The sequence below is a fragment of the Oncorhynchus keta genome, chromosome 12 (assembly GCF_023373465.1).
Source record: "Oncorhynchus keta strain PuntledgeMale-10-30-2019 chromosome 12, Oket_V2, whole genome shotgun sequence".
NCBI lineage: Eukaryota > Metazoa > Chordata > Actinopteri > Salmoniformes > Salmonidae > Oncorhynchus > Oncorhynchus keta.
Window position 1 is genome coordinate 19,367,132 of NC_068432.1, and position 24,483 is coordinate 19,391,614.

General features: G+C 39.2%; 1 protein-coding gene across 4 annotated transcripts in view; it reads left to right on the forward strand.

Moving 5' to 3' along the window:
- The window catches only part of LOC118391081 (dual specificity tyrosine-phosphorylation-regulated kinase 1A-like), a 59,046-nt gene that overhangs the window by 12,877 nt on the left and 21,686 nt on the right, over positions 1 to 24,483 (forward strand). For 3 of the 4 annotated variants that reach the window (XM_035782081.2, XM_035782080.2, XM_035782082.2), the window contains exon 2: positions 23,711 to 23,780. The exons of the other annotated variant lie outside the window; for it this stretch is intronic. In XM_035782081.2, coding sequence (XP_035637974.1) covers positions 23,771 to 23,780 — 10 coding nt within the window. In that variant the 5' untranslated portion in view covers positions 23,711 to 23,770. The remainder of the gene's footprint in view (positions 1 to 23,710; positions 23,781 to 24,483) is intronic. 4 annotated transcript variants of the gene reach the window in all.

The window sequence follows — 24,483 nt, forward strand, 5'->3', positions numbered from 1 at the left end:
TGTTATAAAGGTGTACAGCAATTTTGAGAACAAACAGAAACACAAGCACTGTTCAATCGATCTTGGAAAAGAGAGAGGACTTGACCATTGCGCACAGGTTTTTTGAGTGACTGAGAGCTTACCGCATGCTCAAACTCTCGCGAGCGGGCGATTCTCACAATGAGAAGTCCCATTGAAAGCTGAGATCACGCTGAACACGTGGAGACTCTTCCGGGTGCTGTGACTGTTTGGGAAGGGTGTTTGCGATGAGGTCAAAGGTGACCCAACTTTTCAGATGAGAAGAGATATTTTGGGAAAATGCAGATTTTGAGAGTTCTGCTATACATAGAGACATAATTTAAATGGTTTTAAAAGCTTTAGAGTGTTTTCTATTCGATAATATTTTTTATTTGCATATATTAGCAACTTTTGACAAGGGGCAGTAAACCGTGGTATCCTGAACAGGTTAAGGTATAGGGGGCAGCATTTTCACTTTTGGATAAATAGAATTCAAGATATGCATATTAATAGTAGATTTGGATAGAAAGCACTCTGAAGTTTCGAAAACCGTTTGAATCATGCCTGTGAGTATAACAGAACTTATGTAGCAGGCAAAACCCCGAGGACTAACCATTCAGATGTTCTTTTTTTTAGGTCTCTGTCTGTTCAGTGTGTTCTCATTGGGAAACTATATTTCTTAGGCACTTGTTTGAGTTCCTACTGCTTCCACTGGATGTCACCAGTCTTTGGAATTTGGTTGAGGTTATTCCTTTGTGCAATGAAGAAGTACAGCCATTTAGGAACTGGGTAACACTGTTGAGTTACGCAAGACTTGAAAAGTAGCGTTGGTTTGTTGTCTTCCTGTATTGAACACAGATAGACTCGTCTTCAATTTGATCGATTATTAACGTTTAAAAATACCTAAAGTTGTATTACAAAAGTAGTTTGAAATGTTTTGGCAAAGTTTACAGGCAACTTTTGAAATATTTTGTAGTGACGTTGTGCAAATTTGAAGTGTTTTTTTTTTCTGGATAAAACGCGCCGAATAAATGGACATTTTGGATATATATGGGCGGAATTAATCAAACAAAAGGACCAATTGTGATGTTTATGGGACATATTGGAGTGCCAACAAAAGAAGCTCAAAGGTAGGGCATGTTTTATATTTTATTTCTGTGTTTTGTGTAGCGCCTGTAGGGTTGAAATATGCTACTCTCTTTGTTTACTGTTGTGCTATCATCAGATAATAGCTTCTTATACTTTTGCCGAAAAGCCTTTTTAAAATCTGACATGTTGGCTGGATTCACAACGAGTGTAGCTTTAATTTAGTATCTTACATGTGTGATTTAATGAAAGGTAGATTTTTATATAATTTTATTAGAATTTTAGGTTGTAGTTAATATAGTATTTATAGGACTTTCTCTATACCATTTGTATTTCATATACCTTTGACGATTGGATGTTCTTATAGGCACTATAGTATTGCCAGTGTAACAGTATAGCTTCCGTCCCTCTCCTCGCCCCTACCTGGGCTCGAACCAGGAACACATCGACAACAGCCACACTCGAAGCAGCGTTACCCATCGCTCCACAAAATCCGAGGCCCAAAATCCGAGCCTGCTGCTGCCTACCATCGCTCAGTCAGACTGCTCTATCAAATATCAAATCATATACTTAATTATAATATAATAACACACAGAAATACAAGCCTTTGGTCATTAATATGGTCGAATGTTGAAAACAAAATGTTTATTCTTTCAGTGAAATACGGAACCGTTCTGTATTTTATCTAACGGGTGGCATCCATCAGTCTAAATATTCCTGTTACATTGCAGAACCTTCAATGCTATGTCATAATTCCCTAAAATTCTGCCAGGCGGCCCAAACTGTTGCATATTCCCTGACTCTGCGTGCAATGAACGCAAGAGAAGTGACACAATTTCACCTGGTTAATATTGCCTGGTAAGCTGGATTTCTTTTAGCTAAATATGCAGGTTTAAAAATGTATACTTCTGTGTATTGATTTTATGAAAGGCATTGGTGTTTATGGTTAGGTACATGTTGGAGCAACGACAGTCCTTTTTCGCGAATGCGCACCTCATCGATTATATGCAACGTAGGACATGCTACATAAACTAGTAATATCATCAACCATGTGTAGTTATAACTAGTGATTATGATTAAGTTCAATGCTAGCTAGCAACCTACCGTGGCTTCTTACTGCATTCGCGTAACAGCTGGGGTCCTCGTGAGGCAGGTGGTTAGAGCGTTGGACTAGTTAACTGTAAGGTTGCAAGATTGGATCCCCCGAGCTGACAAGGTAAAAATCTGTCGTTCTGCCCCCTGAACAAGGCAGTTAACCCACCGTTCCTAGGCCTTCATTGAAAATAAGAATGTGTTCTTAACTCACTTGCCCAGTTAAATTAAGATTAAATAAAGGTGTACCAAAAGAAAAATTGTCGTCCAAAATTAGCGATTTCCAATTGTTACGAAAACTTGAAATCAGCCCTAATTAATCGGCCGACCTCTAGTTAAGTCACCACCAAGCCACAGAAAAACCCAACCATTTTTCCAGCCAAAGTTTTGTTCGATAAAGTGCATATTTATATAAAAAAATCTAATTTGACATTGGTGCGTTACATTCAGTAGTTCTAAAACATGCGGTGATTGTGCAGTTGTTGATGAAAATTCAAGTGTTATGCTTGGAACTTTAGATACACTTCTCCTTAACCTCTTAAGCCCACCCGACACGCAGGCACCCCATCTAGCCATCTGGAAATGCAAATGCGCTACGCTAAATGCTAATAGCACTTGTTAAAACCCAAACGTTCATTAAAACACACATGCAGGGTACTGAATTAAAGCTACACTCGTTGTGAATCTAGCCAACAAGTCAGATTTTTAAAATGCTTTTCCGCGAAAGATTGAGAAGCTATTATCTGATAGCATGCAACACCCCGAAATACCTGAAGGGGACGTAAACAAAATAATTAGCATAGCCGGCGCTACACAAAACGCAGAAATAAGATCTAAAACATTCATTACCTTTGACGAGCTTCTTTGTTGGCACTCCTATATGTCCCATAAACATCACTATTGGGTCTTTTTTTCCGATTAAATCGGTCCATATATACCCAAAATATCGATCTATGAAAAGTGTGTGATTCAGAAAAAAACTGCGTTTTTGAAACGCAACATCTGGCGACATCGTGTGGAAGCTGTAGGACTTGCAATCTCGGCCCCATCTAATTTGCTGTCCCATAGACAATACATGCAAGTGGCGCATTGATATTTTTTCCAGTTTTTGGTGATCAGTTTCCCTTGCGCTTTTCGATGAAACACACGTTCTGTTATAGTCACAGCCGTGATTTAACCAGTTTTAGAAACGTCAGAGTGTTTTCTATCCACACATACTAATCATATGCATATACTATATTCCTGGCATGAGTAGCAGGACGCTGAAATGTTGCGCGGTTTTTAACAGAATGTTCAAAAAAGTAAGGGGTAAGCTTAAAATGCAACCGCGGTGTCAGATTTCAATTTTTTTTAACGGAAAAAACATAATCTGAGTACGGCGCTCAGAGCCCAAAGCAGCCAAAATAAATATCCGCCATGTTGCGCAGTCAACATGAGTCAAAAATAACATTATAAATATTAACTTACCTTTGATGATCTTCATCAGAATGCCCTCCCAGGAATCGCAGTTACACAATAAATGTTTGTTTTGTTAGATAATGTCCATAATTTATGTCCAAAAAACTTATTTTGTTAGGGCGTTTGGTAAACAAATCCAAAAGCGTGTTCAGGTCCAGTCGGACGAAAAGTTAAAAAAGTTATATTACAGGTTGAAGAAACTTGTCAAACTAAGTACAGAATCAATCTTTAGGATATTTTTTATCATACATGTTCAATAATGTTCCAACCGGAGAATTCCATTGTCTGTAGAAAAGCAATGGAACGCAGGTCGCTCTCATGTGAAATGCGCGTGACCAGTGCGTGGCTCTCTGCCAGACCATTGATTCAAAGCGCTCTCATCCGGTCCCACTTCACAGTAGAAGCCTGAAACAATGTTCTAAACACGGTTGACATCTAGTGAAAGCCGTAGGAAGTGCAACATAACCCATATCCCACTGTGAATTCGATAGGGGCTGAGTTTAAAAACTACAAACCTCAGATTTCCCACTTCCTGGTTGGATTTTTTTCTCAGGTTTTTGCCTGCCATATGAGTTCTGTTATACTCACAGACATCATTCAAACAGTTTTAGAAACTTCAGAGTGTTTTCTATCCAATATGAATACTAATCTGCATATATTAGCACCTGGGACTGAGTAGGATGCAGTTTACTCTGGGCACAGTATTCATCCAAAAGTGACAATGCTGCCCCCTATCCCAAAGGTCTTCAGACGCGCTGCGGTAAACGGCAATTGAAAGGCAAGAAAATCCGCCTATCGTGTGTAGTGATCAAATGTTATTTGTCACATGCTACAAACAGGTGTAGACCTTACCGTGAAATGCTTACTTACAACCCCAACCCCTTAACCAACAATGCAGTTCAATAAAAAGAGTTAAGAAAATATTTACTAAATAAATGAAAGTATAAAATAAAAAGTAACACAAAATAACGAGGCTATATACAGGTGTAGCCGGTACCGAGTCAATGTGCGGGGGTACACGTTTAGTTGAGGTAAATGACTATGCATAGATAATAAACGGTGAGTAGCAGCAGTAAAAACAAGGGGGGCTGTGTCAATGCAAATAGTCCGGGTGGCCATTTGATTAATTGTTCAACAGTCTTATGGCTTGGGGGTAGAAGCTGTTAACTTCTTGCGTCGAGCAATCCCGTATCCAGGAGCGTAATCATAGCCTCAAGCTCATTACCATAACGCAATGTTAACTATTCATGAAAGAAATGAAATGAATGAATGAAATCAAATGAAATGAAAGAAATATATAATAATAATAATAATAATAATATATGCCATTTAGCAGACGCTTTTATCCAAAGCGACTTACAGTCATGTGTGCATACATTCTCACTCACAAGCTTAGCCTTTTGTTAACAACACTGTCATCTCAGATTTTCAAAATATGCTTTTCAACCATAGCTACACAAGCGTTTGTGTAAGAGTATTGATAGCTAGCATAGCATTAAGCCTAGCATTCAGCAGGCAACATTTTCACAAAAATAAGAAAAGCATTCAAATAAAAATAATTGACCTTTGAAGAACTTCAGATGTTTTCAATGAGGAGACTCTCAGTTCGATAGCAAATGTTCATTTTTTCCAAAAAGGTTATTTGTGTAGGAGAAATCGCTCCGTTTTGTTCATCACGTTTGGCTAAGAAAAAAACCCGAAAATTCAGTCATTACAGCTCCAAACTTTTTTTCCAAATTAACTCCATAATATCGAAAGAAACATGGCAAATGTTGTTTAGAATCAATCCACAAGGTGTTTTTCACATATCTATTCGATGATAAATCATTCGTGGCAGTTGGGTTTCTCCTCAGTAGCAAACGGAAAAGTACCGCAGCTGGGGATTACGCAATAATTGCGACGGAGGACACCAAGCGACCACCTGGTAGTGTCTTATAGTCAATCTTCCAATGATATGCCTACAAATACGTCACAATGCTGCAGACACCTTGGTGAAACGACAGAAAGTGTAAGCTCATTCACAGCCATGTAAGGAGTCATTGGAACACAGCGCCTTCAAAATCTGGGGCACTTCCTGTTTGAAATTCCATCTTGGTTTCGCCTGTAGCATCAGTTCTGTGGCACTCACAGACAATATAATATCTTTGCAGTTTTGGAAACGTCAGAGTGTTTTCTTTCCAAAGCTGTCAATTATATGCATCGTCGAGCATCTTTTCGTGACAAAATATCTTGTTTAAAACGAGAACGTTTTTCATCCAAGCACCCCCTATATCCAAGAAGTTAACACAAAAAAAGACATAAATATATATATATATATATATATATATATATATATATATATATATATATATATATAATATATATATATATATATATTATATATAATGCTGCGATAACAGCCTCTACTCTTCTGGGACAGATTTCCACTGGATGTTGAACATTGCTGTGGGGACTTGCTTTCATTCAGTTACAAGAACATTCGTGAAGTTGGGCATGGATGTTTGGCGATTAGGCCTGCCCCGCAGCTGGCGTTCCAATTCATCCCAAAGGTGTTTGATGGTGTTGAGGTCAGGGCTCTGTGCATGCCAGTCAAGTTCTCCCACACCGGTCTCAACAAACTATTTCTGTATTGACCTAGCTTTGTGCAGCTGCTCGGGCATTGGAAACCCATTTCATGAAGCTCCCGACAAACAGTTATTGTGCTGAAGTTGGTTCCAGACTCAGTTTTGAACTCGGTAGTGAGTATTGCAACCAAGGACAGATTAGTTTTACGCGCTTCAGCACTCAGCGGTCTTGTTCTGTTAGCTTGTGTGGCCTAGCACTTCGCGGCTGAGCTGTTGTTGCTCCTAGACATGTCCACTTCACAATAACAGCACTTACAGTTGACCGGGCAGCCCTTGCAGGGTAGATATTTGACAAACCAACTCGTTGGAAAGGTGGCATCCTATGACTGAGCTCTTCAGTAAGGCAATTCTACTGCCAATGTTTGCCTATGGAGGTTGCATGCCTGTGTGCTCAATTTCATCCACCTGCTAGATTTTGTACACCTTAGCCACAGCAGGTTTGGCTGAAGTAGCCGAATTCACTAATTTAAAGGGGTATCCACATAATCTTGTGTATGTAATGTATCACCAGTAATACATTTAATGAATTCCCATAACTTCTGGAGCCCACTGGTGCAGAAACTCTTGAGGGCCAAGAATATTTTATGCAATGTTGCAAGTTTGCTAGGTCAAATTTAGGGCCGGACCCAGTTGATAGTTTATACAATGTTTCAAGTTCGTTGCAGACCGACCATGTGTAGCCAATGTGATACATAGGATATTTTTATCAGGATATTTTTTACCCGAAGGCTGCAATGTTCATATTTGTTGGCTTTATGTAGGCTATTTTTACATAGTTGGCAATGGCAATAAAGTTATGCATTAAAATTTGTATAATTTCCATTTAGATCGAATTTGTATTAATTAATCACATGATAATTATTTTGAGGTACGAAGACATTATTATTATTTTTTTGTGTGTGAATTTTACCCCCTTTTCCCTCCCCAATTTCGTGATATCCAATTGTTTAGTCTCATCGCTACAACTCCCGTACGGGCTCGGGAGAGACGAAGGTTGAAAATCATGCGTCCTCCGATACACAACCCAACCAACTGCTTCTTAATTAACACAGCGCTCATCCAACCCAGAAGCCACCTGCACCAATGTGTCAGAGGAAACACCGTGCACCTGGCATCCTTGGTTAGCGTGCACTGCGCCCGGCCCGCCACAGGAGTCGCTGGTGCGCGATGAGACAAGGACATCCCTACCGGCCAAGCCCTCCCTAACCCGGACGACGCTAGGCCAATTGTGCGTCGCCCCACGGACCTCCCGGTCGCGGCCGGTTACGACAGAGCCTGGGCGCGAACCCAGAGTCTCTGATGGCACAGCTGGCGCTGCAGTACCGCGCCCTAGACCACTGCTCCACCCGGGTCGAAGACATTATTTTAATTAAATAAATAATATGCCATTTAGCAGACGCTTTTATCCAAAGCGACTTACAGTCATGTGTGCATACATTCTACGTATGGGTGGTCCCGGGGATCGAACCCACTACCCTGGCGTTACAAGCACCATGCTCTAACAACTGAGCTACAGAAGGACCACTGTTCCACAGTGCATATGAAAACCATAACTGACACGCAGATTGGTAAACATTGTAGGATAAATTGGCATTCCACATAAAGGTTGTAGCCTTTAGGGTACAGTTGTTTTTACATTTTTTTATTCTGATTATCTTGATCTCTGACTCCCCCTTCAGTCATTTTTGTCTTGTTTATTCAAACAGTGCGCTTAAAGCATCAGACAAGCTCAGTGCATATAGTTGATTTTATTTAAACACATATGGGGTGTCTATATGGAAAAATACACTGAACGTTTTTGTCGGAGACAGCCCTAATATTTCCAAACTGAGGTTGAAATAACAACATTGAAATTGTGAAAATTATGATAATGCCCTTTTTGTGTAAGAGCTGTTTGGTGAGAAAATTTCTGCCTGTTCGGGTGGGATTTAATTCTGGCCTGCCGCATGTCACCCGGCGATCTGATTATAATAGACCAATTAACATTAATCCTTTATTTACATATTACTTCCTAGTTTTGATGCTGGTTATGCCTAGGGCTGTTGCGGTGACCGTATTACCACCACACCGGCGGTCACAAGTCATGAAGGCAGTCAAATTCCACATGACTGTTTAGTCTCGGCAATTAGGCTTCTCCAAGCTCTGATGCGGCTGCTGGTCATTAGGAGCCTAACAAACTTGCGACCTGCCTTCGCTCAGAACTCTGTTGTCCCTCTAATCACTCTGACATCAATGCAAATGTTTTCAATAATCTAATCAAACACTTCATGAGCTCATGTTGTGCAACATTTCTATAGGCTATGCTATTGCGTGAGAATGGCCACTAGGGTTGCAAAGGGTCGGAAACTTTCCGGTAAATTTCTGGAATTTTTCTTGGCATTTTGGAAGTTAAACCTGGGAATTTAAGGAAATTTGCTTAAATTCATCAAAAAAGTTAGCTTATAACAGTGACATGCGTGTTTCTCTCTCCATATGATATCGTAAATATATCCAATGCAAAAAAACATTTCCGTTTAAAAAAAAGTTAGCTTATAACAGTGAACTTTTTTGTGGGATACACAAGGAAATTCTAGGTGTTGTGGCATATTTTGGTTAAACTATCCCCAATTCAATGGAATTGCAACCCTCTGCATGCACAGTGCATTCTTCCAACACATGTGCGGTGCACTCTTCCATCACATGTACAACTGATTCTCAAAATCTTGCACACTAATGAGATGCTATTGAGCCCACCCTCTGAGCCAAGGACTACATGCTTTCTGGTAAGTTTTGATTATAATACTGGGTGGGGTGAATATATTTTATAAGACATACATTATATTTTGTTAACTAGTAAATAGTAGCCTACAGCAAAGTGTGTTTAAATAATTTCTAACTTGTTAACAACTTTTGCTAGTTAGTTTTTGCTACCATGTGGGTTTTTAGCTTGCTTGAGCCTGCTAACTGAGGAGTGTTAATTCACCTGTTTCGATACATGTTTAATTTTAAAACATTTATCTTACAAAGGAGTTGTTTAATCTAACTGCTTAACTATTTATTTGTACATGGAATTTTATTTTTTTCTACTCGTTTTTTTCTAATCTTTACAGGAAAATGCCACAAAATCTGATGTGTGGAGACATTTCACTGTAGCTAATCTATATGGAAAAGCTGTGTAAATTTGCAAATACTGTGCCAAATTATATGTGAAGAATGCAACAAAGATGCAGAATCATCTAGCCAAATGCATAAAGTTCCCTCGGCGCTCACAACAAGCAAACGCTGACAAAAGTCCCTCTACTTCTATTCAAGTTGAAAATGATGAATCAGACACCTTATCGATAGCAACAGCTCATGGTTCTCCTGGAATCTGATTTTTTTTTTTACTCAATGGAGGAATGTAGGTAGAGATGCGAATGAATGTCTTGCTCAAGATGTGTATGCAACTGGTTCACCTCTGATGCTCACAGGCAATGTGTATTGGAAGAGATTTCTGAATGTTCTTCACCCAGCATACACCCCTCCAACCAGACATGCTTTATCTAATCATTTGCTGGATGCAGAGTTCAACAGAGTTCCTTGAATGTCAAGCAAATGGGTGGTCGAATGTTTGATGGGTGGTCGAATGTTTGTGGGCAAGGAATAATTAACTACATCATCTCCACCCCTCAACCAGTATTCTACAAGAGCACAGACACAAGGGACAACAAACACACCGGTCTCTACATTGCAGATGAGCTGTAGGCAGTCATCAATGACCTTGGACCACAGAAGGGATTTGCGCTGGTGACAGGTAATGCTGCGAACATGAATGCTGCTTGGTCTAAAGTGGTGGAGTCCTACCCTCACATCACACCCATTTGCTGTGCTGCTCATGCATTGAATCTGCTCCTCAAGGACATCATGGCACTGAAAACAATGGATACACACTATAAGAGAGCCAAGGATTTTTATTTTATAATTTTACCTTTATTTTACTAGGCAAGTCAGTTAAGAACAAATTCTTATTTTCAATGACGGCCTAGGAACAGTGGATTAACTGCCTGTTCAGGGGCAGAACGACAGATTTGTACCTTGTCAGCTCGGGGATTCAAACTTGCAACCTTTCGGTTACTAGTCCAACGCTCTAACCACTAGGCTACCCTACCATGGTTATGTATGTGAAGGGTCATCAAGTTATAGCAGCAATCTACCTCACCAAGCAAAGTGAGAAGAATAAGAGCACCGCATTGAAGCTGCCCAGCAACACCCGTTGGGGTGGTGTTGTCATCATGTTTGACAGTCTCCTGGAGGGGGAGGAGTCTCTCCAAGAAATGTCCATATCACAGTCTGCCGATATGGACAGCCCCATCAAGAGGATCTTCCTGGATTATGTATTTTGAGAGAGAGAGAGGTAAGCAGCCTGAAACTCCTGAAACCTATTGCAGTAGCCATTGCACGGATTCAGGGCGACCATGCCATTGTGTCTGATGTTCAGACTCTGCTTGCAGATGTAAGAGAAGAAATCCGTACTGCCCTGCCCACTTCACTGTTGCTCCAAGCAGAGGAAACTGCAGTTCTGAAATACATCAAAAAGTGTGAAGACTTCTGCCTGAAACCCATACACGCTGCAGCATAAATGTTTGACCCCAAGTATGCTGTTAAGAGCATCCTGTCTGGTACAGAGATCAACAAGGCTTATGGTGTCATCACTACTGGGTCTCACCACCTTGGCCTGGATGAGGGCAAGGTTATTGGCAGACTGGCAAAGTATACTTCCAAGCAAGGGATTTGGAATGGAGATGCAATATGGCAGTCGTGCCAACATATCTCGTCAGCCACCTGGTGGAAGGGACTTTATGGATCTGAGGGTCTTCCGCTGTTGCCTCCATCATCCTCCAAATCCCACCAACATCAGCCGGCACAGAGTGCAACTGGTCCTTGTTTGGGAACACACATGCCAAAGCACGCAACAGGCTGACCATTACAAGGTTTGAAAAATTGGTAGCCATCTGGGCAAATTTGAGGCTTTTTGAGCCTGACAATTAGCCATCCTCAACAAGGTTGGAAAGTGACAGTGAAGATGAGGCCTCAGTCTGATATTCAAGAGGTGGACATTGAGGAGGTCCAGGGAGAAGACCTGGAAGCCTGAGAGGAAGACAACCAAAGCTTTAGTTTATTTTGTTGTTCAGTGAAATCATTCCATGTGTCAACTCATTTAATTAAAGTTCAATTCATTACTAAATTGTTTTTTTGTTTTTTTTTCTATTGGAAGGATTTAATAATTTACCTTATCATAAGTAGACATAATTGTAATAGGCTTATGTTTCTCTCTCCATATGATATCGTAAATATATCCAATGCAAAAAAACATTTCCGTTAATTCCCACGGAAAGTTTCCATCTCTGAATATTCCCCCAAATGTGCAACCCCAATGGCCACTAATAAAAAGATGAGTACCCCATCAGCTTTCTATAGGCTAGGCCTACTATATTTATTTCTCAACTTTTGTAATATTTAGCACATTGCTTATATTTACAACAGGAGTATAGCCTACTTGGCTGGCGAGAACAAAACCATGGTGAAAGCATCCTCTATTTGCCATATAAGTGCATAGGTAACATGTAGTTTTCCTGCTGCCCGTTTCGATACAGGTGCATGATAATGGTCCATTCTAAATCCGAACAAATGTCACGCATATATTATTCTGTATATGTAAAGACATGATTAAATCAAGAACAGTCTGGTGGGTGACTATTTGCCTATCACTTGTGAATTATATATTATCACTTGTGAATGATGCCCAGCATAAGAAACAATACCTTTTTTTTTGTGCAACTTTTTTGAATCATAGTCACACACTTCATGTACCCTAGCCCATAGGCCTATGTGTTTGAATAAGGGTTGTATCACAACTAGTGGCCAAATAACTTCTTAAAATTAAGCACATTAATCTGCTTTACAAGGGGTGTAGTGCCTATCTGGCTTATATAAGCAGCGACTGAGTTTCAAGTTTGGGGAAGATCATTTTCACCATAAAAATGGTAATTTATAATAAAAGCATTACATGCATAATTGCTTTTGTGTTCACTTTTGATAATGGTGTTTTCCGCTAATGGAACATTGGCGCTTATAGCCTACTACCATGTGCGCATTGCTGCGCTTATAATAAACAAATATCCTAATTGTTTATGAACAGTTTAAGCTAAACGTTCTGATCTGTTTTGAACTATGAGGATAGTAGATTGTTTGCTGTTCGTTAGGCCTACTCATCTTGTTGGCTGACGAAAAGTAAATGTGACCAGTTCTTCCAATATGCACCTCGGAATTGGATAATTGCATCGGACTACACTACATTACATTTCAGGCGAGGTACACATGGATTTCCTAGCAGCTCCATCAAGCATTGTATTGATCTTGAAATCTACAGCAGCAGCATCAACCATTCATGAAGTAAGTTTCTAGATATATATCTTTCTTGCTATTCATGGGTTGCGTGCTTCGTCACTATTGTTTTGAACGTTCTCTCGAGGACCAATTCCCGATACTACTCAGTGGCATTCTCTGAGCTGCCATGTGATGATGACGATTTAGTCTAAAGAGGATTATAGTGACTTTGGAAAACAATTACATTTCTAATGGAGGCAAATCATTAGTATGAACACCTTTTGGAGATGGAGTATAACTTAAGCTAGCTAGCTAAGATTGAGGGGCCTGGTTTTAACTAACATTAGCATGGATAGCTAGGTCTTTAAAAAAAACATTTTTTTCTAGCTATGACAATTGCTATCTCTCTAAAGTAAATTTGTCAATTACTTTTCTACTTCAGCAATCTCATCATATATCCAGGCCTTTATAGTGTCTTCTCAGATAATTTTAGCTAGATTGCTAGCTATCGAAGTCTGTGAGTTAACTACACTGCCTTCATAAAGTTTTCAAACCCCTGGACTTTTTCCACATTTTGTTGTCTTACAAGGTGGGTTTAAAATAGATGTAATTGTAATTTTTTCATCAACGATCTACACAAACTACTTTAATGTCCATGTGGGAAGAAAAGTCAATACATGTTAGAAATCACCTTTGGCACCGTTTACAGCTGTGAGTCTTTCTGGGTAAATCTCTAAGAGCTTGGCACACCTGCATTGTACAATATTTGCACATTTATTATTTAAAAAAATTATTCAAGCTTTGTCTAGTTGGTTGTTAATCATTGCGTGACAGCCATTTTCGAGTCTTGCTGTAGATTTTCAAGCAGATTTAAGTCAAAGCTGTAACTATGCCAGTCAGGAACATCTGGGTGGAGAAGTGTTACTCAAGCACAAAATTACTACATTTACATTCATGATTTGGAGCAAACCCTGACTGAAGCTGAGCAATAATAATATTTTAGATCTGCGTTTACAAAACACAGCAAGATATTTTTCTGCATTATCTTTCATTTTCTGCATGAAAAATGCAGAATCCTGCCTTAACGTAACCATTGCTTGCTGTTCGGTCCTCAATTAAAGCACAGTAAATAGCTTATGCGCCCCGACTCCATGATTCCAACAGTTCACCCAAGTGTTTAGATCAAAATTGCGAATCAAATCACAATGGCCTCCATTTATTTTTTTCATGCAGCCCTATGTGGACATGATCTCAAATGGTTGAAAATGCATAAAAAATATGTTTTGTTGAAGTTTAATTGAACAGTGCGAAGGGAAAGGGGGATACCTAGTCAGTTGTACACCTGAGTGCATTCAACTGAAATTTGTCATCCGTATTAAAAAACAATCGGAATGGAGAAAGACCCATTTTGAAATCACTTAGAATGTATGTGTTGGCACTGGAGGTCGGCCGATTATGATTTTTTAAAACACCGATACCGATTATTGGTGGACCCCAAAAAAAACGATACCGATTAATTGGCCGATTAAAAAAAAATGCATTTGTATTTGTAATAATGACAATTATAACAATACTGAATGAACACTTATTTTTAACTTAATATAATACACCAATAAAATCAATTTAGCCTCAAATAAATAATGAAACGTTCAATTTGGTTTAAATAATGCAAAAACAAAGTGTTGGAGAAGAAAGTAAAAGTGCAATATGTGCCATGTAAGAAAGCTAACGTTTAAGTTCCTTGCTCAGAACATGAGAACATATGAAAGCCGGTGGTTCCTTTTAACATGAGTCTTCAATATTCCCAGGTAAGAAGTTTTAGGTTGTAATTATTATAGGAATTATAGGACTATTTCTCTCTATACGATTTGTGTTGACTATTGGATGTTCTTATAGGCACTTTAGTATTGCCAGTGTAACAGTATAGCTTCCGTCCCTCTCCTCGCTTCTACCTGGGCTCGAACCAGGAACCCATTGACAACAGCCACCCTCGAAGCAGCGTTACCCATGAAGAGCAAGGGGAACAACTACTCCAAGTCTTAGAGTGAGTGACGTTTGAAACACTTGGTGCGCACCCCGCTAACTAGCTAGTTATTTCACATCGGTTACACCAGCCTAATCTCGGGAGTTGATAGGCTTGAAGTCATAAACGGCGCAATGTTTGAAGCATTGTGAAGAGCTGCTGGCAAAACACACGAAAGTGCTGTTTGAATGAATGCTTACGGGCCTGCTGGTGCCTACCATCGCTCAGTCAGACTGCTCTATTAAATCATAGACTTAATTTTAACATAATAACACACAGAAATACGAGCCTTAGGTCATTAATATGGTCGAATCCGGAAACTATCATCTTGAAAACAAAACGTTCCGTATTTTATCTAATTCTACCATAATGTGTGCTACAAAAACACAGCTAAAACAATAGCCTCTTGCTAGGTGCACACTTGAATTAAAAGGTTACACCCAAAAATCAAAATTTCTCAGATTTTTCCCAGACCTCAAAAATGGTCTCCTGATGTAGTTTAATTATTGTTGTGGACTAAGAACATCAAATGTAAATATTCCTGTTACATTGCACAATCTTCAATGTTATGTCATAATTACGTAAAATTCTGGCAAATTAGTTCGCAACGAGCCAGGCGGCCCAAACTGTTGCATATACCCTGACTCTGTGTGCAATGAACGCAAGAGAAGTGACACAATTTCACCTGGTTAATATTGCCTGCTAACCTGGATTTCTTTTAGCAAAGTATGGAGGTTTAAAAAAATATACCTCTGTGTATTGATTTTAAGAAAGGCATTGATGTTTATGGTTAGGTACAGTCGGGCAACGATTGCGCTGTTACCGCAAATGCGCTTTTGTTAAATCATCTCCCGTTTGGCGTAGTTGGCTGTATTTGTTATCAAGAAATAGTCTTCACACAGTTCGCAACGGCCCCAACTGCCTCATATACCCGGACTCTGTTGCAAGAGAAGTGACACAATTTCCCTAGTAAAAATAAATTAATGTTAGCAGGCAATATTAACTAAATATGCAGGTTTAAAAATATATACTTGTGTATTGATTTTAAGAAAGGCATTGATGTTTATGGTTAGGTACACATTGGAGCAACGACTGTCCTTTTTCGCGAATGCACACCGCATCGATTATATGCAACGCAGGACAGGCTAGATAAACTAGTAATATCATCAACCATGTGTAGTTAGTTAATTAGTGATTTATTATTGATTGTTTTTTATAAGATAAGTTTAATGCTAGCTAGCTACTGACCTTTGCTTCTTACTGCATTCGCGTAACAGGCAGACTCCTCGTGGAGTGCAATGTAAGGCAGGTGGTTAGAGCGTTGGACTTTTAACCGTAAGGTTGTAAGATTGAATCCCTGAGCTGACAAGGTAAAAATCTGTCGTTCTGCCCCTGAACAAGGCAGTTAACCCACCGTTCCTAGGCCGTCATTGAAAATAAGAATGTGTTCTTAACTGACTTGCCTAGTTAAACAAAGTTGTAAACAATTTGTTACTGTTTTTCTTATTCAGAAACATGAAATACTGTCTCATACGTGTATACTGTCAAAAATACTGTGATATATTTTGGCCATATCGCCCAGCGAAAAATGTCAGCGTGGAGTCATAAACTATTAATAATAAATATGCTGTATCACTCAGCATTTTGTGACAGGGCAGGCACTTTGTTGATTCTTGATGTTCAGTTGTAGAACGTCATCTGTGTTTAGAAGTTTTCTAACACTTTGACATTTAGAGTATTTTGTGTAGATCGTTGACCAAAAATGGCAATTAAATCCATTTGAATCCTACTTTATAACAAAACAGAATGTGGAAAGTCGAGGGGTGTGAATACTTTATGGCTCTTGGTCAAAAGGCTTGGGCAATATACCACATTACTTCTTACTAGTAATACAATTCTAGTTTTATAAACATTACAAAGCATGCTCATCCATTTTTGGTGTTGTTATGGCAAACATTTTCTTCTCTCATTCAGGTTGCATTTTAAACAAAGGTGCTTTATTTTCATATTACATGTAGCCCTTCAGTCAGTTCTAACAATAGTAGCCTATGGTATTTTGTCCACTTCAAATAGCCTAGTGATAACACTGATAACACAGATCAATGCAAAACACTCACCAGAAAACGTTTTTGAAACATAATCATTTCTATCATGGTGAAAATCAGACTTCTCTTTCATTGTTGCTGACTGTTAGCCAAAACTACTGGAGAATAGCAGTCAAAAAACAACCACGCCAGCTGTTGTGGTACCGGGATTTGCATCATTCTGATTGATGAGGAGATCTAAGAGCATTTTTTTTTATTTAGACTATCTGAATTTCTGTAAACATGTCATATTATTTTAATAGTGAAATAGATTTCAAATACCCATCTCTACTAGATATAAGGGATGTGACAAATGGAGAATTTAGCTTAACATTTAAACTGCCATTAAAAAAAATCAGTTTCATACAATTCCACGTCAATTTACAATGCAGAATAATGGCCCTGTAACATATGAATGACCTTTTAAGGTTCGGGCAATGAAGTTATATCCACCGTGACCGTTCACAGACATAAAATGCAGCTACAGTAAAATGTTGATAGCAAGCATTTGCAACTTTTTAGACAATAATAATTCATACAAATTTGACGCGTCTGTACCTTTTCAGACACTACAATTCTGCTCCGGCGTAGAATGTTCTGTATTGTTTCCCTAACAACAACAAACATTCCTGATTCATGTGCTGCTGTTTTTTTTAATGGTTGTGTAGCTAAATGTTTTCTTTCTAGTAAATGTCTTGGTAAATCACAGTACAAACTTTTTTAGGAAAGGGTGGTCTGCAGGCAGGCTGCGCGCAGCAGTTTGAGGTTATTTGATTAAGAGTTCTGGACGCCTAGTGGACGTTAGTCCTGCTTCAGAAGCTGCATTCCTTTACAGACAAGTAAAATGCCTGTTCATCTCTCCAGAGAAGGTTTTGTGTCAGCATTTAAATATCTGTAGTGTAGCCTACCCTAACAGACAAACATGGCATAGCCGAGGCGCTTTCAAGGGGCCACATTGCATTATGTCTGAAAAGGGTAATCAATACAGGCTACCGGTAGCCTACTGTAATTTCATATTATAAGACGAAAACAACCCCCCCCACCCCCCACCCACGAAGACGAAGAGTGCTCGCAAGGCTTTCCCAAAGATACCGCTATATTCTGGCGATACCGGTGCCATGAATAGTCTATGACAGTGGTCACCAACCGACTCTGAGTCATAATCACTTTAGCAGTCAAAAAGAAAGCTGAGATCTACCTCTCAGATTTTAAAAATATATATAAAAAAGAAAACCAATCAAACCTGTCGCACAATTTCTGAGCGAATATTGCATTTCCAAACGGCCTTCTTTCTAGATTAGCGCTGAGAGTCACGTGGGGTTGCATCAGCCAGGCTAACTTTTATGCATGATAAAAGATAATGGTTTGGGATACAAATGTGAAAAGCATGTCATACATACTTCCTACCAGTCAGAATATGTGAGCGGTTGAGCAGTTTGAAATCCCACATGGAGTGGTCTTTGCACACACTCCGTGTCTCAATGAACTTTCCCCACAGGAAAAAAACTGCTGCTCGGTTCATTTTTTGTTTAAAAATATAATTTAACCAACACCCCAGCTGTTACAGCTGTGAGTGACTTTCTGGGTAAATCCCTAAGAGCTTTCCACACCAGAATTGTGCAACATTTGCCAATTTATTCTTTTCAAAATTCTTCAATCTCTGTCAAATTGGTTGTTGATAATTGCTAGACAACCATTTTCATATCTTGTCATAGATATTTAAGTCAAAACTGTAACTTGGCCACTCAGGAACATTCACTCCAGTGTAGATTTGGCCTTGTTTTTTAAGTTATTGTCTTGCTGAAAAGGGAATTCATCTCCCAGTGTCTGCCTGTTGGAAAGCAGACAACCAGGTTTTCCACTAGGATTTGCCAGTGCTTGCTTACCTCTATTTTCTAAGTAAAAGAACATTGATCATTTTTTAACATTTAACCAGTCTTCTCCTGAGATTAAAGTCTTACTTATATATTAATTGCAACTGATGTTTTATTACCACAAAAGAATGTTCTTAATCCACAACAATAATTAAACTACATCAGGAGACCATTTTTGAGGTCTGGGAAAAATCTGAGAAATTTCGATTTTTGGGTGTAACCTTTTAACCTGTTACTCCTACCCCCTACTTTTTCGAACATTCTGTTAAAAATCACGCAACATTTCAGCGCCCTGCTACTCATGCCAGGAATATAGTATATGCATATGATTAGTATGTGTGGATAGAAAACACTCAGACGTTTATAAAACTGGTTAAATCACGGCTGTGACTATAACAGAGCGTGCGTTTCATCGAAAAGCGCAGGAAAATCTGATCACTGAAAATGCGAAAATATATCCATGCGCCACTAGAACCCATTGTTGAATGTGAACCACATTAAATGGGGCCGAGGTTGCAATACCTACAGCTTCCACACGATGTCAACAGTCTTGTCATTTGCCTACGATTTGTTTCTTGGTCAAACGGACACAAGGTAGCGCCTTTCTTCCGGTCTCCGACCGGATATTTTGGTTGAGATTTACCCGGACATTATTTCCAGACGTACAGCTATAGAATATACATCGCCTCGTGATCAATTTGATCGCTTATTATCGCTTACTAATACCTAAAGTTGCATTACAAAAGTATTTCGAAGTGTTTTGTGAAAGTTTATCGTCGACCTTTTTAATAAAAAAAATGACGTTACGTTATAAAACGCTATTTTTTCCCCTTGATCACAGTCTTCATAGATCGATATCTAGGCTATATATGGACCGATTTAATCGGGAAAAAAAAGACCCAATAGTGATGTTTATGGGACATCTAGGAGTGCCAACAAAGAAGATGGTCAAAGGTAATGAATGTTTTATATTTTATTTGTGCGTTTTGTGTAGCGCCGACTATGCTAATTATTTTGTTTACGTCCCCTGCGGGTCTTTTGGGGTGTTACATGCTATTAGATAATAACATCTCATGCATTCGCCGAAAAGCATTTTAAAAATCTGACTTGTTGCCTGGATTCACAACGAGTGTAGCTTTAATTCAGTACCCTGCATGTGTAATTTAATGAACGTTTGAGTTTTAACGAGTGCTATTAGCATTTAGCGTAGAGCATTTGCATTTCCAGATGTCTAGATGGGACGCCTGCGTGTCAGGAAGGAGCAAGAGGTTAATTCAAGTGTGCACCTAACAAGAGGCTATTGTTTTAGCTGTGTTTTTGTAGCACACATAATGGTAGAGTTTGCAAGACAAATACCCTCTGGATTGGTGAAAATAATCATGATATCATTCTCCCAGTTAAGCATAGGCTGCTTTGTAATTAACATTTAATTGAGAACGTTTTTGGATAACCTATCAGAAGACTGTTTTCATTAACATCATCGCGAACAGTTACACAATGGTCGACGCGCGCTCCGCACACACACAGACAGGGGCATTCTCTTTGCCTCTTCAGAAAGTTGGAAATACGATTCACTGATTCATTCTGTTCATGTCTTATGATAAACTTGGGCAAATTAATACATGTTTAGTTGATTCCCTAATAAGGTCAATACATTTTTGAATATCGTTGAATTCTGTTTTAATGCTCATGATGATGTGGCATGTTAGCGATGCTGCTATTTCGTAACAATTTCCATTCCATCCCTTCATTTAAGCCACTGCCACAGTTGTTTAAAAATAAAGGAGCTGTTATAGCATGCCTGTCAACTGGCTATAGCAAAAGTTTGATATATCAAGCGTGGCCAGGTTTGTGCACTTTGCTGTTTGAGGTATACCCAGAGCAATGACCGACAGATGCTATATGTGGTATGCCCATTATTACCGATAATGGAGGCGCAAGTGGGGATTTTGAACATATTCCAGTTCTGTTCAAAAAAGATTGCATGTTTGGTAGCGAGACCGAGCCCAAAACAGACGGTCAGAGTGGAAAGATAATACGATTGAGAAACGATGTGAACCAATCTCCATGCACAACTAATGCGATATATGAAGAGGATACTAAATGTATTGATTTTCATCAGAATATTATTTGCTGTCCAATTAGCATGAGATTTTTTATCTCATGAAAATGGCATTGGTGGTTTAAAGACCAATGCCTAGGACCCTATAAAATCTGGAATCATGGAATTCAGACATTAAAACAGAATTCAAAAATATTCAAAAATGTATTGAACAGTAGGAAATCTAAATGTATTGAATTTATTAGAACATTTATTAATTTGCCCAAGATTACGATAAGACATTTAGAAATGCATAAGCGATTTGTATTTTCCTACCAACTTTCTGAAGAGGCAACGGCCCAGGAATGCCCCTGTCTGTATGTGTCTAGTACTATGTGTAGCCATTAGTTATGGTGCTAATGACAACAGTCTTCTGGTAGGTGGAAAGGCGTTCCCCAAAAAACTCAAGTCTTTGCGTACCTGGAAGAATGATATCATGATTATTTGCATCAATCCAGTGGTGATTTGTTTAGCAAACTCGGGCTCCCGAGTGGCGCAACAGTCTAAGGCACTGCATCTCAGTGCTAGAGGTGTCACTACAGACCTTGGTTCAATTCCAGGCTGCCATGATTGGAAGTCCCATAGGGCGGCGCACAATAGGCCCAGCGTCTTCTTGGTTAGGGTTTGGCCGGGGTAGGCCGTCATTGTGAATAAGAATTTGTTATTCAATCTTAGGGATAGACCCTTTTTTTCAATTTTCGCCTAAAATTACATACCCAAATCTAACTGCCTGTAGCTCAGGCCCTGAAGCAAAGATGCATATTCTTGGTACCATTTGAAAAGGAAGCACTTTGAAGTTTGTGGTAATGTGAATCGAATGTAGGAGAATATAACAGAATAGATCTGGTAGAAGAAAATACAAAGGAACCCCCCTACCACCATCTTTGTAATGCAACAGAAAGGTCCAGCCATCACTCTGGTTGTAATTCTGATGGTATCCTCAAGATGACAGCAGTGTATGTGCAAAGTTTCATTTGACGTATGATTGAACTACATGACAACATGATTGAACTACATTTCAACATTTTCAAAACAACCAGTTTTCATAAAGTCATAACTGAATATTTGGATATTTTTTGTCCAAAAGGAAAAAGCAGCCACATTTTGCTACAGATACAGGGTTTACTTTATGGGATACTCCCGTAAAGCCCAGCTCATTGGCTATCTAGCTAGCTTTGTTTGACCCTGATTGGTGCTTATTTGACAAAGTCGATCAAGTGAAGACCGCCCGCGTCATCGGTGTGCCATGAAGGTGTCGCTCTCTGACCAAATTTGGTGTCCTATAGGTTATACTACACCCCTAATGATATAGGGAAATCTGGTTCTACACCTGCATTGCTTGCTGTTTGGGGTTTTAGGCTGGGTTTCTGTACAGCACTTTGAGATATCAGCTGATGTACGAAGGGCTATATAAATACATTTGATTTGATTTGGTTACATTCTAGGATCTCTGAGGAATACATACGAACGTCATTTGACTGGTTGAAACAACGTTTAGGGTTAGATCTTTTTCTTTCTTTGCAAATTCAAGTGGAAATACAAGATCGATCGTGCATGCTTTATGGACCTTTTTAGGATATGAACAAGAATTTTATCTAACAAAATGATTCTTCATGTTATCTCTGGGACCCATTGGATGATAAATCAGAGCAAGATTTCAGAATGTAAGTACATATTTCCCCTTCAGAGGTCAATTTATCAAACCTATCGCGGTGAAAAACGTGTTTATTTGTTAGGACCTCTCCTCAAACAATAGCATGGCATTTTTTTTGCAGTAATAGCTACTGTAAATTGGACTGCAGTTATGTTAACAAGAATTTAAGCTTTTAGCCGATATCAAACACTTATATGTAACGACATTTGTTGTTTCTCTAAAATCTGCGATCGTGACATAAAGCGTTGCATGATTTCCAACTGTCCCGGTGACGGGACACTGATCCCTAAGTTAACTGACTTGCCTCGTTAAATAAATAAAATAAAAAATAAAGGTTGCTACAGAAATGTGCTAACCAAGCAAGTATTTTGCTGGTGAGCATACTGCACACTTGAATTGAAAGGGTATCTACACCCAAAAATGAACACGTATTCGCTTTTTCCCTGAACTCAAGTGGTCTACTGATGTGGTTTAAACATTGTGGACTTAGAACATCCACATTTGTTGATTTTTCTATTTAAAAAAAAAAATGTGATTTTTCTGAACAAAAACATGAACAGGAAAGAAATCTGAAACCTGGAAAAACAAACAGAACTTAATTTGGGAAAAAACACTGAATTAGACAGAACAATTATCAGGCCTACATGAGGACAAATGTCATGCACAAAAAGCTACTTTTTTCCCCTCAAATGTGCGCGCAAATTTGTTTACATCCCTGTTAGTGAGCGTTTATCCTTTGCAGAGATGATTATCCACCTGACAAGTGTGGCATATCAAGAAGTTTGAACAGCATGATCATTACACAGGTGCACCTTGTGCAGGGGACAATACAAGGCCACTCTAAAATGTGCAGCTTTGTCACACAACACTACCACAGATGTCAAGTTTTGAGGTATCGTACAATGCATTGCATACTGACTGCAGCAATGTCTACCAGAGCTGTTGCCAGAGAATCTAATGTTTCCATAAGCCGCCTCCAACGTTGTTTCAGAGAATTTGGCAGTACGTTCAACTGGCCTCACAACTGCAGACCATGTGCAATCACACCAGCCCAGGACTTCTACATCCGGCATCTTCACCTGCAGAATCGTCTGAGACAAGCCACCCAGACAGCAGCTGAAATTTAGGAGTGTTTCTGTCTGCAATATAGCCCTTTTTGTGGAAAAAAAAGTAATTCTGATTGGCTGGGCCTCGCTCCCCAGTGGTGGGGGCCTGGCTCCCAAGTGGGTAGGCTTTTATGGTTGGAAGGTGCAGCACCAGAAAATAATTAGATATAGGTAATAATCAAGGTTACGACATAGCCTAACAGGAAATAGCCTTGCAAGCACAAATACACTAAGGCTAATATAGTTAATTGTTTGTCTTTCTCCAGTGAGCTGTGGTGTGCTGCTGGACTCTCCTGCCAGGATGATATGAGAGTTACCAGGAGACAATGCATACAGGTTAGCTGCTGATCTCTCGCTTTCTCTTCCTTTCTCTCACTTTTTTTTTGGTTAAATGTACGGAAATACTGTCTGTGACTTATGGACATATGTTTCATGTCTTCTTTACATCACTGGTGTGCAGTACCTTAAAAATGTCATAGCAGGCTAATACTGATTACATTAATAGGCTTACATGTCTCAGATAAATCCTTACCTAGGCTTCATATGGGGGTGGAGGTAGCCACAGGGTTAGAGAGGCAGGCCAGTAATTAGAGGGTTGCCGGTTTGAATCCCAGGACTGACTGGAACAATCTGGCGGGAGTGAAAATCTTGCCATAGATTTTCAAGCCAATTTAAGTCAACTGTAACTCGGCCACTCAGGAACATTCAATATCGTCTTGGTAAGCAACTCCAACGTAAAGTTCATTAGAAAGTATTCAGACCCCTTCCCCTTTTCCACATTTTGTTACGTTACAGCCTTATTCTAAAATTGATTAAATAAATACAAATTCCTCATATACACAATACCCTATAATGACAAAACGAAAAATAGTTAGTCAAATTTTTGCAAATTTATAATAAAAAATAAAACAAATACTGTATTTACATAAGTATTCAGACCCTTTGCTATGAGAGTTGAAATTGATCTCCAGTACATCCTGTTTCCATTGATCATTTTTGTTTCTTCAACTTGACTGGAGTCCACCTGTGTTAAATTCAA